This window comes from Vipera ursinii (assembly GCF_947247035.1).
Source record: "Vipera ursinii genome assembly, chromosome: 1".
NCBI classification, from domain to species: domain Eukaryota; kingdom Metazoa; phylum Chordata; class Lepidosauria; order Squamata; family Viperidae; genus Vipera; species Vipera ursinii.
In genome coordinates this window covers 114824205-114842684 of record NC_139512.1, presented here as the reverse complement: position 1 = coordinate 114842684, position 18480 = coordinate 114824205, and the positions used below count along the sequence as shown (strand labels likewise).

General features: G+C 41.0%; 1 protein-coding gene across 2 annotated transcripts; it reads left to right on the top strand.

Annotated features, from left to right (window-relative positions):
- The first annotated feature begins 1917 nt into the window (after positions 1–1917).
- On the top strand, positions 1918–17619 carry LOC310636471 (membrane-spanning 4-domains subfamily A member 15-like). 2 transcript variants are annotated; one of them, XM_083356340.1, is made up of 7 exons: positions 1918–2089; positions 9869–10116; positions 11179–11301; positions 11486–11542; positions 12531–12665; positions 14870–14995; positions 17313–17619. In XM_083356340.1, the coding sequence occupies exons 2-7, from the start codon at positions 9901–9903 to the stop codon at positions 17424–17426; spliced, it is 771 nt and encodes a 256-aa protein (XP_083212466.1). In that variant the 5' UTR covers positions 1918–2089; positions 9869–9900; the 3' UTR covers positions 17427–17619. The 2 variants fall into 2 exon arrangements, with proteins under 2 accessions (XP_083212466.1, XP_083212465.1); XM_083356339.1 differs by lacking the exon at positions 1918–2089 and adding an exon at positions 8569–8916 and having other exon boundaries at positions 17313–17616.
- The last annotated feature ends 861 nt before the right edge of the window (positions 17620–18480 follow it).

The window sequence follows — 18480 nt, the reverse complement described above, 5'->3', positions numbered from 1 at the left end:
TCCTAGCAGCTGATACATAAAGCACATTGCCTCTGATTCCCTCCAAACTCTGTCTTCTCAACCTTAGAAGTTTTGGAATTCTCTTGCTTCAACTGGGGATAGGGATCTTTAGTAATTTAAAGATCCATGGGCTTCTGAGCAGGCTGAATCTATGAAACAATGAGGAGAACCTCAAATAGAATTAGAAAACATCACCTACCATATCAGAAGTGTTCTGGTTCAGGTGTAATTTTTTACTGTCACTATGATATGGAAAAGGAGATAATATTAAACTTCAGTGGTATATAATCTTCTAGAAGTCCCAGATAAAAGTTAGCATGATAGGGTAGTCAATTAAAAATCCTGACTTGACCTAAATGTTGACTGTTGGGAAGTTCTTTTCTATTACAATTTCTTCACCCAGGAAGCTCTATGTAAAATTCAAGGGTTGAGGTTTTAAAACTTTTGTGTCAAAAGTCCAGAAATAGCTACTGTAGCTTAAATCATAATGGATATGGCCTGCATCAGAAGGAACAAGTGTACAATTGAATAATTTTATATAAGGGAATAAATCAGTGAAATCAGAGGAAATGGGGAATACAACAAAGAAACAAAATAATATCAGAACAGTCTGGCCTTCGTATAGTCAGTTCATGTTCTCAGTAGGGGCACTTGTTGGGAGATAGTTATGATGGGTGAAACAAACAAAACGGTGGCCTCTCCGGTATATATACTTTCAAAAAAAGTCTTTGCCTTTTATAAAAACTCAAATAAGGGTTAAGACAGATTTAAAAATAGGTTAAAAATGGGTTAAAATAGATTAAAAATGCAAGGTTAAAAAAGGTTAAGAAGTTAAAAAAAACCTGTTACTTTTGGAGAAGCTCTTCACAGCCTTTGCTGCCTGTGGACCCTAGAAAGCAGGAGATCATCCAGCGTATTTATGAGGAAGTAGATTTCCTACAGTGGATGATGCAAGCTGTTTATTTCTCTTTGGTTTATATTTCTGATGATGTTTGTTTTTTAAAGACAAATAGGGAATTAAGTAGGAGATCTGATGTTACAGAGAAGAAAAACAGCTACTAAAATTACAACACAAACTATTAATACAACACGCCATGGACACAATACTGGTAGTTCTCAACGTACAACTACAATCTGGACCAGAAGGTTCATTGCTAAGTGAGGCAGTGAAGTGAATTGTGCCTGACGTATGACCTGTTTTGCCACTCTTGTTAAATGAATTATTCTGGTCGTGATCATTAAGTGAATCTGACTTCCCCCATTGACTGTCATGCTGTCATTCATACATGGCTGGCTGCCAAGCACCTGAGTTTCGATTATAATGAACATGGGGATGCTGCTGTGTATGAGGACTGGTCATGAGTCACTTTTTTCAGATCTGTTGTAACACTGAATGGTCACTAAATGACCGCTTGTAAATTGAGAACTGCCTGTAATAGTGATTGCATAATCACTGTTATCCCAAAACAGATTAGAAGAAGTTTGCATAGAACTAAAATGTTCCATGTTGTTAGGGCACTTAAGCTGGTCAAAAACACAGGTTCCATGCAAATTGCCATTTTTGGTTCTTTTGACTATCATCCCATCTCTGAGCATGGTGACTCAGGAATGTACAGAAAATCTGTTGTTTGTTTGTCCAGAATTACGTGGTGAAAGGTTTGGCTCCTGTAATGATCTTTACATCTGTACAAAATGTACATTTGCTCAGTTTTTGAGGTTTAAGTTGACAGGCAACATCCTGAATATAATCTAGCCACACTTGAAATGATGTCACTATTACTTCCTTTCTTCTGATTTTGTGGTGAGATTCAATGGATGCAGCTGAGAACTAAGAAGCTGAAAATTGTGCTGTAAGTGTTATGGAGTGGAGTCAAATGAACTGAAGGAACAGGCTTTCACTACTTTCTTGTTCATAATTACTGTATATCACGGTGTCAAGCCCACCACATCACGTGATGTGTCACGACAAGTTGTGACACTTTTTGCATTGTCGGCCATGAGGTGGACGTGGCTTCTATATGATGAAACCGGCCTGCGGGCTGACAGTTTGAAAACCCTGCTGTATATGATGAAACATTTCATGATTACAGTGAGTTTTGCAGGTGTGCAAAAGGCACATTTGCAGTTTTTGAGGCTTGGGTTGATGGGCTTGCCAGAACATTTTATAGAATATACCATTAAAATATGTTATCAGAGCATTCATACTTTTATTAAGATTCTGAATTTTAAGAATTTTGTTGGCCTCCTTACTCTCCACTTTTCTCAGGCCTTGAAAGTAGTTTGTCCAGGGAAGTGAGATAAGTTGTATATTCCAGGGATAGCTTTTATTTAGCTAAATGTACATTCAGAAAAGGACTTCAGAAGTAAGTAAGTAAGTAAGTAAGTAAGTTCCTTATATGGAGTGATGTTGAGATGGGTCTGTGTGGGGGGGCAGATTATAATGGGCAGATTATAAAGTATGTAACCTGTGTTGGATGGAGGGGGATTTGCAACTGCCCACCTAACAGCTTGCTGTCCTTGCTCTTGCGTGAAAAATAAAGAACTTAATTCATGCAGCTGCTTATTTTCTTTTTCATCCCAGCTCAGAAAGAAACTTAGTAAGAAATAAAAATTTCACAGGTTACACCCTGAATCTAGCCACAGCTGAATTGATGTCATCCTGCTTCCTTTGTTATGTTTTTGTGGGGAGATTCAGTGGGTGCAGGTGACAACAAACAGGTTGATAAATGTGCTATAGATGCTTTGGAGTGGAGTCAAATGAATTGAAGACACAGGGCTTCATTTGATCCAGAGTTCGACACTGTAACTTGTGCAAGATTGATAGGATGCTTCTGAATACAATAGAAGGGATCCCTTTCATTGCTAACCAAGTCACGTAAAGATCAATAGATGCCTAATCCAACTGGAGTCCCCCCCACTTTTCTTTGGATAAATCCACCCCTGGAGCTAAACTTATTATCATTCTGCTTCAGCTTGGCTTTCCCAGATTTAAATTGAGAAATGCTGACAGATTCAAGTCTACTTCTAGGGTGCATTTACCATATGTTGTCTAAAAGATCTTCTGTGGAGGATCTCTGTGGATAACAATTTCTTAGAGGATGATTTATATTGATTTCTCAATGTAGTTGAATAGGGATAGAGGTAATAACTTATATTCTTAACAAATGGCACCCCACCCTGCAGTACAGTAAAACAGATGGCTTCAGGTGAAAGAAGAGAAGAAGTGATACAACAGCAAGATTTTCTAAAGCTTTGGTTCTAGGAGATGTGGCTTGTAACACAGATACATGTTGGTGCTTTGCTTGGGCACCAAAATATTTGGATAGTTTTTCCTCTTAAGGGTGCAGGAGAGAGAATCTTAAATGTGTTGCTTGATGAGTTTAACTCTGTAGACTCCATAGACAGCAATATAAAAAGCACCCACTATAACTAGTGGGTGAGACATAGGGTCAGAGGTTTAATAGCAATGTAGTTATACCAATATAGTCTTTGTTTGGCAGGCATACATGGGATTGTAAATCATTAAATGGTTTCTAAGTGAAACCACAACTGTGCTTATGTTCTTACTTCAGCTTTCCTTTTCTTTACAAACCTTGGAGGCCTTAAATGTGAGACTTGGTGTTAAAAGTTGCTTTTCCATTAACTCTTAGATAGTCTCTTAAATGGAGACTATCTATAGCTTGAGTGCTGGAAGAAACTCTTCCTCACTCTGAGCAGAATGAGATTGCTTAATGAGAGAATGAGCCCATCCACACAGCCTCCTGACTTTGCCTCAAAGACTTCTTGTAACCATCTTTAAGGACTCATCTGCATAGTACAGCCTCTCTCTCATTCCCAGTTCATAGCTGACGGCAACTACTATTGGCTTCCTCTGATTCAACGTGGAGAACATGTTTTCCACCTTCCCTCATCATTGCTTCACTGATAGGATGGTTGCTGACTTCCCTCTAGGGCATCTGGGGTTTTGATGCTGGACAGACGTGGTCCCCCCCTTTATGGATTACTGCCTTGTTGCAGCGAAGGGGCTTGCATAACTCAATGAAGCTATGAGCTATGCTGTGCAGGGCCAGCCAAGACAGACAGGTCATAGCACAGAGTTCTGATAAAATTTGATTCACTGGAGAAGGAAATGGCAAAACACTCCAGTATCTTTGCCATGAAAACTCCATGGACAGTACCAAAAGGCAAAAAGATATGACACTGGAGGATGAGCCCCTCAGGTCGGAAGGTGTCCAATATGCTACTGGGGAAGAGCAGAGGGCTAGTACTAGTTGCACCAGAAAGAATGAAGCAACTGGGCCAAAGGCGAAAGGACGCTCAGCTGTAGATGCATCTGGTGGTGGAAGGAAACTCCATAGGAACCTGGAATGTAAGATTCATGAATCAAGGCAAGATGGACATGGCCAAACAAGAGTTGACAAGACTGAACATCGACACCTTAGGAATCAGCAAACTAAAATGGACAGGAATAGGTGAATTTAATTCAGATGACCATCAGGTATACTACTGCGGGCAAGAATCCCTCAGAAGAAATGGAGTAGCCTTCATAGTGAATAAAAGAGTAGGAAAAGCAATACTGGGATACAATCCCCAAAATGGCATAATAATCTCAGTGTGAATCCAAGGCAAACCATTCAATATCACAGTAGTCCAAGTCTATGCCCCAACCACCAGTGCTGAAGAGGATGAAATTGATCAGTTCTGTGAAGCTCTATAGCACCTTATAGAATTAACACTAAAAATGATGTCCTTATCATCATAGGGGATTGGAATGCTAAAGTAGGAAGCCAAAAAATAACCAGTATAACAGGAAAGTTTGGCCTTAGAGTACAAAATGAAACAGGGCACAGGCTGATAGAATTTTGTCAAGAGAATACGATGGCCATAGCAAACACTCTTTTCCAACAACCCAAGAGACGGCTCTACACATGGACATCACCAGATGGCCAACACAGAAATCAGATTGACTATGTGCTCTGCAGCCAAAGATGGAGAAGCTCTATACAGTACAGTCAGTAAAAACAAGACCAGGAGCTGACTGTGGCTCAGACCATGAGATTCTTGTTGCAAAATTTAGGCTTAAACTGAAGAAAGTAGGGAAAAGCACTAGGCCACTCAGATGAACTAAATCATATCCCTGATGAATACACAGTAGAGGTGACAAATAGATTTAAGGAATTAGATCTGATAGACAGAGTGCCTGAAGAACTATGGATGGAGGTTCGCAACATTGTACAAGAGGTAGCAACTAAAACCGTCCCAAAGAAAGAGAAATGCAAGAAAGCAAAATGGCTGTCTGAGGAAGCTTTGCAAATAGCTGAGGAAAGAAGGGAAGTGAAAGGCAAGGGAGAAAAAGAAAGATACACCCAATTGAATGCAGAATTCCAGAGAATAGCTAGAAGAAATAAGAATGCCTTCTTAAATGAACAGTGCAAAGAAATAGAAGAAAACAATAGAATAGGGAGGACCAGTGATCAAGAAAATTGGAGATATGAAGGGAATGTTTCATGAAAAGATGGGCATGATAAAGGACCAAAATGGCAGGGACCTTACAGAGGCAGAAGAGATTAAGAAGAGGTGGCAAAACTACAGAGATGAACTATGTTGTTGTTGTTGTTAGTTGCGAAGTCGTATCCGACCCATCGCGACCCTATGGACAATGTTCCTCCAGGCCTTCCTGTCCTCTACCATCTTCTGGAGTCCATTTAAGCTCACACCTACTGCTTCAGTGACTCCATCCAGCCACCTCATTCTCTGTCGTCCCCTTCTTCTATTGCCCTCAATCTTTCCCAGCATTAGGCTCTTCTCCAGTGAATCTTTCCTTCTCATTAGGTGGCCAAAGTATTTGAGTTTTAGCTTCAGGATCTGGCCTTCTAAAGAGCAGTCAGGGTTGATCTCCTCTAGGACTGACCGGTTTGATCGCCTTGCAGTCCAAGGGACTCGCAGGAGTCTTCTCCAGCACCATAGTTCAAAGGCTTCAATTCTTTGGTGCTCAGCCTTTCTTATGGTCCAGCTTTCACTGCCATACATTGCAACTGGGAAAACCATAGCCTTGACTATACGCACTTTTGTTGACAGGGTGATGTCTCTGCTTTTTAGTGTGCTGTCTAGATTTGCCATGGCTTTCCTCCCCAAGGAGCAAGCGTCTTTTAATTTCTTGGCTACAGTCCCCATCTGCAGTGATCTTGGAGCCCAGGAAAATAAAATCTGTCACTACCTCCATTTCTTCCCCATCTATTTGCCAGGAATTGAGAGGGCTGGATGCCATGATCTTGGTTTTCTTAATGTTTAGTTTCAACCCAAGTTTTGCACTCTCCTTCTTCACTCGCAACAAGAGGCTCTTTAGTTCCTCTTCACTTTCTGCCATTAGAGTGGTATCATCTGCATATCTTAGGTTGTTGATATTTCTCCTGGCAATCTTAATTCCAACTTTTGATTCATCTAGCCCTACCTTTCTCATGATGTGCTCTGCATATAAGTCTTGTCATCTCTTGTTTGGCCATGTCCATCTTGCCTTTATTCATGGATCTTACATTCCAGGTTCCTATGGAGAATAGATCTTTACAGCATCGGACTTTCCTTCCACCACCAGATATATCCACAGCTGAGCATCCTTTCGGCTTTGGACCAGTCGCTTCATTCTTTCTGGTGCTACTAGTACTAGGCCTCTGCTCTTCCCCAGTAGCATATTGGACGCCTTCCGACCTGAGGGGCTCATCTTCCAGCGTCATATCTTTTTGCCCTTTGGTACTGTCCATGGCAAAGATACTGGAGTGGTTTGCCATTTCGTTCTCCAGTGGATCACATTTTGTCAGAACTCTGTGCTATGACCTGTCTGTCTTGGGTGGCCCTGCACAGCATAGCTCATAGCTTGATTGAATTACACAAGCCCCTTCGCCACGACAAGGCAATAATCCATGAAGGGGGATGGGACTTGTAGACAAGACTAAATTGTCTTCGTTGATTAGAGAAAAGGCAGGACTGATTGGAAACCCCTTACAGCAGGGTTGTCAAACTTGCAATGTCACATAACGTGTTGTGATTTATCGTGACCTTTTTGCCATTGCCAGCAATCGGGTGGGTGTGGTTTCGCTATGATGCATCCAGTTTGACATCCCTGCCTTAGAGAGTTTTTGTATGGAACAGAATAAATGTACTTGAAATTAGACTTTTTGATAATTCCAAAAATAATAGATAATAGAAAAAGTGGCTACATTGGTTATCATAGATAACTTTGCAATTATTTTTGTATTTAATGCGAAGGAAGTAGGAAATTATTTTCTATTTTTTTCCTTTTTTCTGCAGTTTTGCCTTTATCTTTTTCTCTTTGTTTTCTTTATTCTGTATTAGTACCTGATATTCAGTTGCTTTCTTCAATAGAATAACATGTCCTTTATATAAATATTGATAATTTTTATATAGCCACATTTTCAATCAATATATTATCTCCCTCTACTTTTTTCAAATGTTTTTCTCTTTGAAGCTTATAAGATAACCATTTCCTTAGTTTATTCGCATATTGAAAATGTTTATGTTTTGCATAATTCAATTTCATTCCTAGTTTTCTTATGGTTAATATGCAAAACAGTTGCTATAAAACCTGATTATCACCCCATCATTTGAAAGGCCCGTCTAATTTCCCCTTGAAATGAACTGCTAGGAGTTGAACTAAAGGCTGAAAAGCCAATATGATAATATAGGGAAATCGTCTTGGCATCTGAAAGACATAACGGCAAGCAGTTTTTTAAAAAGATGAAATCTGGAAATAGCGTGGCTCATGGGGGGAGGGGGAGGGGAGGGGAGGGGGCAGAAGCTGAAGAGAACATTGAAGCGACCTGCTCTCCACGCCCCCATAGAGGTTCGTAGAACAGGCTATACTAATAATAATAATAATAATAATAATAATAATAATAATAATAATAATAATAATAATAATAATAATAATAATAATAATAATAATAATAATAATACAAACTAGCACTAGGAGGATCAGGACTCTAGAGGGCGCTCCCGTGTAATATGCACATTGAAAGAACGGGCGACTCTTCCAAACAGAGCAGAAATTTCTCTCACCAATGAAGGCGAATTCTCTTATAAATTCTCTTATGAAGGGAAAAATTCTCTTTATACAAGGAAGTGTCAATCAAAAAGCAAATGTTCAGTGCAAAAGGAAACATAATAGATTAACCCACGATCACTGCCAATACGCGGAGGGGATTTGCCTTTGGCATCTGCTTAGTGACCAAACGATATGGTGGTCCAGATGTTATATCGGCCTCTGAGGTTTCCAGGGAGAGTTCCGCAAGGAGCGCAGTCGGAGGCTGGGATCGGCCCCCTCCAGCCTCCGCTTCACGCTGTTGCGGCTTTGCCTGTTCAAATGCCTAAAAGAGCAAGCCGAAAGCTACAGAGAGCGCCGGTGGAGGGAAAGGAGGGGAAAAAAAATATTTCTGCTGGACGAGGGCTATTTAAAGAGCTTGGGGGTATGGGGTGGGGGAGAGAGACGGACTGGAAAGCTATGATAACATTGCGCGTCCTCTTGTTTTTCTTTCTGGCGATGCCTGCAAAGGTTATAGAAGACTCCGGTGGTTAAAACGGGTCCCTCTAAGCGTGGGACTTGCCTACTTTGGGAGGAAGGGAAAGAGACGTGATACGTTTTAGGCAGGGAATAAGAGGGCATTATAAATTTGAATAATTTCCCTCTCATTTCTGAATGAGCAGAAGGTTCCTGGCCCCAAACTGTTACTTGTTGCAACAGTTAAAGGGGCAAAAAAGAAGTTTTTTTTTTCTGGACTCCCCGATTAAAATATGAGTAAATCCCTCCTTTCGTTAGGTGGGGAGCCCCGCCCTCCACTTGTTCGCATTAAGATACTTTCGTTTCCCCTGAGGCTTATGTGTATCTCGTCTCGAGCGGCTGTCGTGAGTAATTTCTGATTATTTTTTTAAAAAATAGTATGGAATTAATGTGTGGACCATCCTGTGCCTGTCGCTTCTCCCCTGCAACCATCCCCCTGCGGCTTTCTCAGCCACGCAGTCACCCCAGGTCTTCTAGATGGGAGAATAAGGGGAGACTTAGCAGACAAGAAAAAGTTTACAGCCAGTCTTGCCCTGATGGAAGTGCCCAACACGCACACAGGTGCCCTGTAAATTTACAGAGATTCAGTATTTGAAGTTCACAGTTCAAAGGTGGGGTGGATGAGTTGATTTTTGCTTAACTTTGGCTTCCAATTAATAGAGCTCAAGAAGGACGTAGCTTCCTCTCAAGGTCTGTACAAATCCTAATTGTGGGATTAATTTGGGCGCTTGAGTCAGGGTTTTAAAAATCCGGTGGGTTATTAGGTGTCGATAGCAGTTGGGACTTTCCTCTATTGCTTCACTGCTTTCTGAGGTGGTCCGGATTTTTGTTAGGAAACCCAGACTGATGCTCCAGTTGTGTCCTAAAAAGAAACTTCACCTCATCAGTGAAGCAAAGTTGGAATTCAGATCCCTGCTCTTGGGTCCTTCACAGTAACTTGTTCTGTCCAAATCGGTATGACCTTCCGGGAAGATGGCAATCGACATGTCTGACGCCTTTAAATCCATCTGCCAGTAACAGGACAGGAGGATAATCACAATAAAATCTTGCCTGAATGAGAAATGCCATTTATCTGGGTGCATCCGAGGTGGTGCTAAGATTAGAAAGACAACTTTTGCATTGAGAAATGGAATGTTCTCCATGTTCTGATTTACTTTTTCTCCCTGATGTCTATGAATGTCTTCAATCATCCAGGTCATGGTTGTCCCAAAGGTGCTTTTCAGAAGGCACCTGGACTTTCTTGGTTTTTTTTCCTTGAAAACATTTTGCTTCTTTCCTCACTTGTTTTTTTTACAGGTAACTGAGCTGTGGCATCACTTCCAGCAAGCATGGCCAGTGGAACTGTACTTTTCATCCCCTCTAATGGAGCGAATGTAATCCAAACTGCCCCTGGATTGCCCAGTGTTGTTCTTCAGGCATCTGGAGCAACTCCATATCCTCAGTGTGGAGCTCAGCAACTTGGAATTTCCACCAGTGCTCCTCAACAAGCCCCCCAGGAGGGTCCTATGAAGAGATTCCTCAGTGCTGAGACCAAAGTGCTTGGGGTACGCATGCTTTGCCATGTGCCTGTTTGAAGACCGTTAAGGTTTTAGAGCAGGGGTATGAAACTCAATTTCACTGAGGGCCGCATCAGCATTGTGGTTGCCCTCAGGGGGCTGAGTGGGTATGGCCTGGGTGGGCATGGCCTACTGGGTGGGCATGGCCAGCTCTACATCATTCGCATCAAGGGTGCCTATGGGGGCCTGGGCAGGAGTGGGACAGATCTGAGGGTCTCTGGCAGAAGGAGGGTCTCTGGGCCAGGGCCAAGGCAGTGGGGGCCGTTCCCTCACTGTTTCCACGATGGCTTCGCGGGCCACATGAAACCACTTCGCAGGCCGGATCTGGCCCCCGGGCCTTGTGTTTGACATGTCTGTTTTAGAGCTATGTGGAGACCAGTGAGCCCCATGTTGAAGTTCTAGAACTTGGCTTGGCTGTTGTCTGGTTCTGGAATATACTCCAGAAACCTCTGTTCTTCCCGGTAGTTTCATTTGTGTTTCTGCAAAACACTCTGACTTACATATGCATTTCTTTTCTTTGCTCCTTAACTGAGAAAGTGGAGCTCAGCCAGATCTTTTTCTCCCTTCTCTCTGAGAAGTGCAACTGTTGGGCATTTCTCCAGAAGACCTTGGTCATAGATTGGCTGCAGCCCAAACCGATTGAAGTCGCTTTGTGCTTATGACTATGGTTAACTTCCTCCTGCAGAGGGGTCTCTAGTGAGAGAAGTGAAAGATCCATCTCTGAAAGGCCCATCTTGATATTCTTACAGTCCTTCTTCCTGACAAGAGCAGCCTGACTGTAGGTCTATTATAATCTGGAGGAAAAGTCTGGTACATAATGACAATGGTATCTCAAACTGTCCCTTCTCCCCATTTGAATTTTTCACCATAGGAAAGCAGGCCTTGGGTCAACACCTGCCCTAGAAGCTTAGAAGCCCCAACCCCTTTCAAGGACCTTTCAGAGATGGATAGAAAGTGATGTCTTTCCTGGGCTGCTAATAAATTAAAATGTTTGCCTTTCTCAGATACAGAGAACTAATTCGTCTTATTTTGTATGTTTTCCTTCCATAGGCCATCCAGATCATGATTGGGTTGATCCACATTGGCTTTGGGGCTGTCTCACTTTGTCTCATTCGTTCTTACTATCTTTCCTTATCTGGACTTGGAGGTTACCCCATTTGGGGAGGGATATTTGTAAGTATGTGCAAATTTTTGATGAGTCATGCATCATGGTATTTTTGCCTAATGGATACCTATAAAAGTCCTGTTTGCACTGGAAACTCCCTGGTTTCTTATGGGTGACAGAGTTTTCTGATAATTTTTCCCTTCTATTTTCAGTGGAGCACAATCATTTCTTTTTCTTTTCCTTTTCCCATAGTTCATTATTTCTGGATCACTTAGTGTAGCAGCTGCGAACCGTCCAAATCGTGGTTTGGTGAGAAAGCTATATAGCATTTGAATTTCTTTGATGCTGTTTCTTTATAAGCACTCAGGTCCTTTTATATTGTCTACTGTCTTCAGATACTGCTCAGTCTTAAATCAACATTTGAGTTGGAAAAACAAACTCAAAATCCCCACCCACTTCCTTCTTTGATCAACTTTTGCTTCTAAGTTTTGATTGCACTGAAAGCTCTGTGTCAACAGTAGACACTGTTCAAGCATCCAGAACTGTAGCCCCTCCTGGTCCCCATTTTGCGATGGGCTTCTTCCCAAGTTCCCTTCCTGATCTGCAACCTGCAACACTGCAGGTTCTGTCAGGACCACGATGAAAATGAGAGAAGGCTGAGAGGGTCAATGACCATGACGTGGGTGCTTGTTCTACCAGAGCTTCCTTAGTTGCTACTAGTAATAGTGCTAGTCCTGAACAAAGCAAAGTTCTTGCATACTCAAGTCTTGAATCAGACCTCCAACATTATTCCTATTCCTACATGGAACATCAGGAAGAAATCTAGTGTATTTGGAGTAAAAATATGGAACTAGAGTGGTAATCCTGGCAATCAAAAGGGAAAGAGAACTGATGGTAACCCTTCTACAAAGACCTTGCATTCTTCTCCTCTGTTCCTCTTTGATTTAAAGTTTGTTCATAGCAACATGGAGATGTCTTTGTCTTTTAAAGGAACAGTGTGTGTATTCAAAAGAAGAAAAACAACCATCTTGATGGGAAACTACTACATTCCTATAAGGGGAGAACTGAAAAGAGCAATTTTTAAATGTTCAGAATTATCATCACTGGCTCCTGGGTTTCTCCATTCCCACCTAATTGGTTGCCTCTCTGTAATTTTGTATAGCTAAAAGAGCATTTAACATTAAGATTTAATGCTTAGAGTATGTTTTGACTAATTGCTTATATGTTTTGCATTTAATAAGACCTATGCTGACATTGTAATTATAATTTCTCTCCTCCTGGTGCATTGCTGTTTCAGGTACAATCTAGTGTAGGAATGAACATCACAAGTGCTATAATGGCATTAATTGGTATCATCCTGTATCTCTGTGAGATGATCACGAACAATCATTATTCTAGATATAACCATCAATATAACACTGGAGATTTAACCGTAAGTAAACCAATTTGTCTTAAATTTTGTCTTCATGTGCAGACCAGAAGGAGATTATATATGCAGGGGAGATATCTCAGACCCTTTGACTTTTGTATGAATTTTTTTCTTAAATAAATATCAGTCCCAAGGACATAAGGGCTATTTCATTTGAATTTTTTCCTTAGGTAATCAAAGTGCAAAGTGTGTAGGACTTTGTAGATTTCTTCTTTCTCTTCCAGTTTTTTTCCTTTTAGACATACCTTTTAGACATACCTTTTGGCTATGTCTCTGCAGAGTGTTGGTTGTTTTACAGTATGGCTTAGGTGCTCCAAAAGAAAGAATAGTTTGAAAATTCTATATAGAACAGAATACAGCCGTACATGTTGAAATCTATACCCGGTTTTCCTGCCACCCCCTCATCCTCATCCCTTCTTTGCACTTGCCACACGAGTTTTAGAAAACTGAAAATTAGGTAAGTTCTGTAGTGTGCACAGTTTAGGATCATACCAATGCCCAGGATCAACCAGCTGATATTTTACTATATTGTAAAGTGCTGTCTTTTGTTTCCTTATTAATGTTAAATCATAGTAGTATCAGATCCAGGGTTTTTCTCCTTTCCAACCTGACAGATAATTAGAAAGAAGTTGGGTAAAGAAAATAGATCTAGCTGTATCCTTATTGATGAAGGGAAGCAATATATCTTAGACTGGCTGAATGTAAATGACGTGGCTGCCCTTGACCATACTGTGCTAATGTCAATTTCTCCAATTTTCTGATGAGGTAACTTTTACCTTATCCTTAGCCCAAGAGTAAGATTCCAAGCCTTATGTCATTATTAGCTGGTATAAAACTAGACTTTTACTCTCCTTTTGTTCTGACCCCATCCAACAACAGCTTCAAGGTGTATAAAATCTATTTCCCTTCATCCATTATCTTGAAGATAATGTCCGGTGATCAAGACTGGATACGTTAGGACAGTGGAGAGGCCTCTCGCTTTTCCTTTTTGGACTAGCCAGCCAGTCTTAACCATTTCTCTTTCTCCCTCTCCATCAGCACTTTATTTCTTGAGGTTTCCTGTCCATCCCCTCTCACCTCCATCATCCCAAAGGTGCCTTTTCAAGAGGCAACTGGGCCTTCTTGTTTTTCTGTGAAGACATTTCACTTCCCACTCAAGAAGCTTCTTCAGCTATGACTAGATGGTGGCTTCAACGACTCACTAAAAGACTGCAAATGACTAGCTGTCTGCAAGGAATGTAAATGCTTCCATTTCCCACCATCTAGTCAGAGCTGAAAAAGCTTCTTGGATGTCTTCACAGAAAAACATCTTCACAGAAAAACAAGAAAATCCAGTTGCCTCTTGAAAAAGTACCTTTGGCACAACCATGACCTGGAAAACAGACCCTCAATATTTCTTATTGGGAAATGGAGGACAAGCAAATTACATCTATTTCCTTTGACAGTGAGATAGGCAGTGTCTACATTTGATAAATAAGCAAAATATATCTGTTTACAGTATGGTTTAAGCTCCCCACCCCTCTCTGCCAGAAAAGGTGGCTTCAGCTAGTCTGTTTGAGATCTTATGCCTTGTAGAATATATCTAACTGTGGCAGGAGCTGCCTTCCTCTTCTCAGAAGATAAATAGTGCTCGGACTATTAGTACCCAATATCATTTCATTTTCATCTTTAGTTTACCTTAAATTTAACTTGAGAGATACCAAACTGAGGGTGGAAGGAAGGCCCAGCAGATACCCCATTTCTGTTGTAGTACCCTGAGTATTTCCCTTACTGATTGATGCAATGTTGAAAATGGATAGCAGCTACTAGCTATTTATTTAGGACAGCGTCCCCTCTGTGACTTTCCCAGCCAGCTTCTGATCAGCAAAGACGATGGGGGTGGGGAAGCTGAAGTCACTTAGCAACCGTAGGATTCCCTTAACTGCAGCGATTTCCTTAACAACAGTGGCAAGAAAGGTAAAATTACGCATGACTCACTTAACAAATGCCTTGCTTAACAATGGAAATTCTGATCCCGATTGTGGTTGTTAGTCCAGGGTTACCTGTACTCAGCCTCTGTTTTTCCCCAGTACAATTGTTCCTCCCAGTATTTCCCCAGGAAGCAGCTGGGGGTCCCTTTTAAAGGTGCAGCACATAAAACAAAATAAAACACATACCACTATATTAATTTCTCAGCAGATAACAACTATCTTTCCACATGTCTACAGTTTACCCCACTTAATATCGGTTATGGCCTCTCCAGTCTTCTGTTGTTGTTCAGCGTCCTGGAATTTTGCATCACTGTTTCACTTGCACACTTTGGGTGCCAGGCAACTTGCTGTAGTGATGACCAGGTAAATATTTGATACTTCACTAATATCTTTACCAGTTGAAATGTGTTTGAATATTAGTAGGACAGAATGGTAGTTGGGCTTGATCTCCGAGCTTGGTGATTTGGCTACAAACATTTCGTCTCCATTTGGGGGGGGGACATCTTCAGTGTACTTTGAATTGTGCTCATCTGTCAGAGCACAGGTCTTTTAAATGCCTTTTTGTGTGATGTAAGTTTTGTGTGATGGTAAACCAAACCTAGCAAAGAATCAACAATGTCTTTGGAGATATCGGATTTACAATAGAAACAGAACAACAACAAACTGCCAATCCTGGACATCCTTGTAAACAAAACCACCAATGGCTAACTTCTAACATCCGTGTACAGGAAGGCAACACATACAGATAAAATCCTCAACTTCCACAACTACCACCCCCAAATCTCACAAACAAAAGCTTTGACAGAACACTGTTCAGGAGAGCAGAATCCCACTGCAACACCACGGAAGCCAGATCAGCAGAACAAAAGCACTTGCACAAAGTCTTCGAGAGAAACAGATACCCACGAAACTTCATCTGGAGATCTCTACACACAAACAATACAAACACCCAGGAACAACAATGACCAGATGAATCACAATTCCCTACATACAGAATGTTTCAGAGATAACAGCAAGACTACTACACCAACATGTCCTCACAGTAGCCCACAACCCTCAGACGCCTCAACCCTCACAGTAGCCTCAACCCCTCAGATGGACCCTCTCAAAACCTAAGGAGCAGAAAGAAAAAAACCAAAGATCAGGCATCATATACTAAATCCAGTGCAGCAACTGTGAACAGAACTATGTGGGCCAAATAGACTGCACAAGCACTCCCTGGCTATCAAAAGACACAATCAACTATCCCTTATGTCCATCCACGAAGACTCAGAAGCACACAAGTTTGATCAAACCAGGACCCCAGTTGTAACACAAGCAAAATCGAGAGGAGGAGAATTTCTTGAAGCTTGATTCTCCACCAATAAGTCAATAAACAGACAATCTACCAACAGCTGAGAACCAAAGAACTACTTGAACTGCAATCCCGAAGGCAACATTTAAAATGAACAAACAGGTACCCCATCACACAGCAAAAAGCACAACCCCCCCCACAAGGAACCAGACCACATTTTAACAACAGCCATCCATCCAAACAACCCAAAACTAGACTTGAAACCAGACCATGACTCAGAGGCAACCAAAGAAACACACCGTTTGTATCACACAGAGGATACTTAAACATCAAGGACTATGGCCCAACAACAACAACCAGCCAATCAAATAGCCCGAAACCAGACCATGACTCAGCAACATCCAGAAAAATAATGCACACACCAATTTACATCACAGAAAAAGGTATTTAAAAGGCCAGTGCTCTGACAGATGAGCACAATTTTAAGCGCACTGAAGATGTACCCCAAATGGAGATGAAATGTTTGCAGCCAAATCGCCAAGCTCGGAAATCAAATCAACAGCCCAGCTTTAGCAGTTCTCATTGTTAAAGAAGTGAAAGAAGAAGATTGTCCATTTTTCTTTATTATACTTACACTCCACTAAACCTTTGCTTTTGCTCTCCAATAGGTGAGAGTGGCTGCTCAGGATACCCAGTAAGCTTTATAACTAGGAGAGGCTTGAATTTTGATCTAACACCCTGTGGCTATTTGCTTCTGCATATGAATAATTAGATGACACCAGTGGTGGGATTCAAATATGTGAACAACTGGTTATCTGTGTGGATGCCACTTCCGGAAGTCCATTCTGGGCCTGGGCAACAAAAAATTAGCTACCGGTTCTGCTGAAGTGGTGCGAACTGGCTAAATCCCACCACTGGATGACATGGATTTTTCCTAGCTTCTCTTTTGCTAGAGAGGGAATGTCATGAATAAAACACAATTGTGTTGTCTCTTTATAATTCAGTGATGCAGAAGTTCATCTCCTCATTTAAGAGGGTTCAGTTCTGAATGCATATATTTACTTCAGTAGTGTGACTACATTAATTTAAAGTATCTGTCACTTGATCACATTTTCTCACAATGCTACCTTTTTAAAAAAATATAGCTTTCATTTTTTTAAAAATAACATTATTTTTAAATCTCAGACAGTCACTTAAATGCCCAGTCTTAAACCATTTGCATGTTAATTTATAGTTTTAAAGAATTCTCTATCAGGACTTTGAGCTATCAAGGAGTCTCCCAGCATCACAGTTAACAACACACAACTGGAGAATCTATTCTTCCTACCCAGAGTAATAGGTGCCTCCCTGAGTATCTTCTGTATTGACTATTCTTTTCTGTTACAGCCAATCATGCATTTTTTGCCTTATCAACTCATCAGACATGGAGCTGTCAGAAATGAACCAAATCCTCCTCCTCCACCAGCGACTTACAATAACGTGGATACCAAATCAGAATAAAACAAGAACTCCAGGGAGGAAATGTGAGAAGTGTTGTCACAAAGGTTTCAGGGGAAGCAATGTATCTCATATTACCATATTTTGTCCATCTTCCTTGTTTATTTTTCAATTACAGCCTTTAAAACCAAATTAAATGATAGCAAAGTTTAAAATTCTTCTATTTTACTTAATTTTACTTCCCTAGAAGCAAGAATTTGTGCTGCAAATCATCAGCATATTTATGAGGAAGTACACAGTGGATAATACAAGCTGTTTATTACTCTTTTGTTTATATTCTAAATGATGTTTGTTTTTTATGACAAATATGGAATTAGGAGATCTGATGCTATAGAAAAGAAAAACAGCTACTAAAATTAAAAGAAAAATTATTAACATATTAATAAAATATGTTATTGACACAGTTCAGGTAGTTCTCAACTTACAACTGCAATTGTGGGTGCATCTGAGAACTAACACGCTGAAAATTGTTATGGCGTGGAGTCAAATGAATAGAAGGAACAGGGTTTCATTTGATCCAGGGTTCCACTCTGTAACTTGTGCAAGATTAATAGGATTCTACTGAATATGATAGAGGAGATCCCTTTTGTTGCTAATTAAATCACATAAAGATCATTAGATGCTTAATCCAACTGGAGTTCACCCCCCACACAAACTTTCTTTGGACAAATCAACCACTGGAGCCAGACTTATTATCATTCTCTTTCAGCTTAGCTTTCCCAGATTTATATTAAGAAAGGTAGACAGATTCAAGACCAGTTGTGGGATTCAGCCGGTTCACACTGGTTCGGTAGAACCGTTAGCTAATCTTTTTGTTGACTTCAGTGAACTGGCTGATGCCCTAGTGTTTTTTCACAAGGCCCAGAACGAACCACTGGAAGTGCATGGACACCACTTACAGAAGTCCATTCTGAGCCTGGGAGACCTCTCCCAGGCCTCTGAGGCTCAAAACAGACTTCTGGAAGTGGCATCCACAGACTTCCAGTGGGCCGTTCTGGGCCTGGGAAGCCTCCCTGGCTCAGAAAGGACTTCCAGAAGTGGCATCTATGCAGAGAAC

Bases quoted from the DNA above. Each gene is read 5' to 3' on its own strand.
- LOC310636471 (XM_083356340.1), top strand. From the start codon at position 9,901: ATGGCCAGTGGAACTGTACTTTTCATCCCCTCTAATGGAGCGAATGTA. The intron at 10,117-11,178 runs GTACGCATGCTT...TTCCTTCCATAG, and splicing joins CTGAGACCAAAGTGCTTGGG to GCCATCCAGATCATGATTGG. The intron at 11,543-12,530 runs GTGAGAAAGCTA...TTGCTGTTTCAG, and splicing joins ACCGTCCAAATCGTGGTTTG to GTACAATCTAGTGTAGGAAT.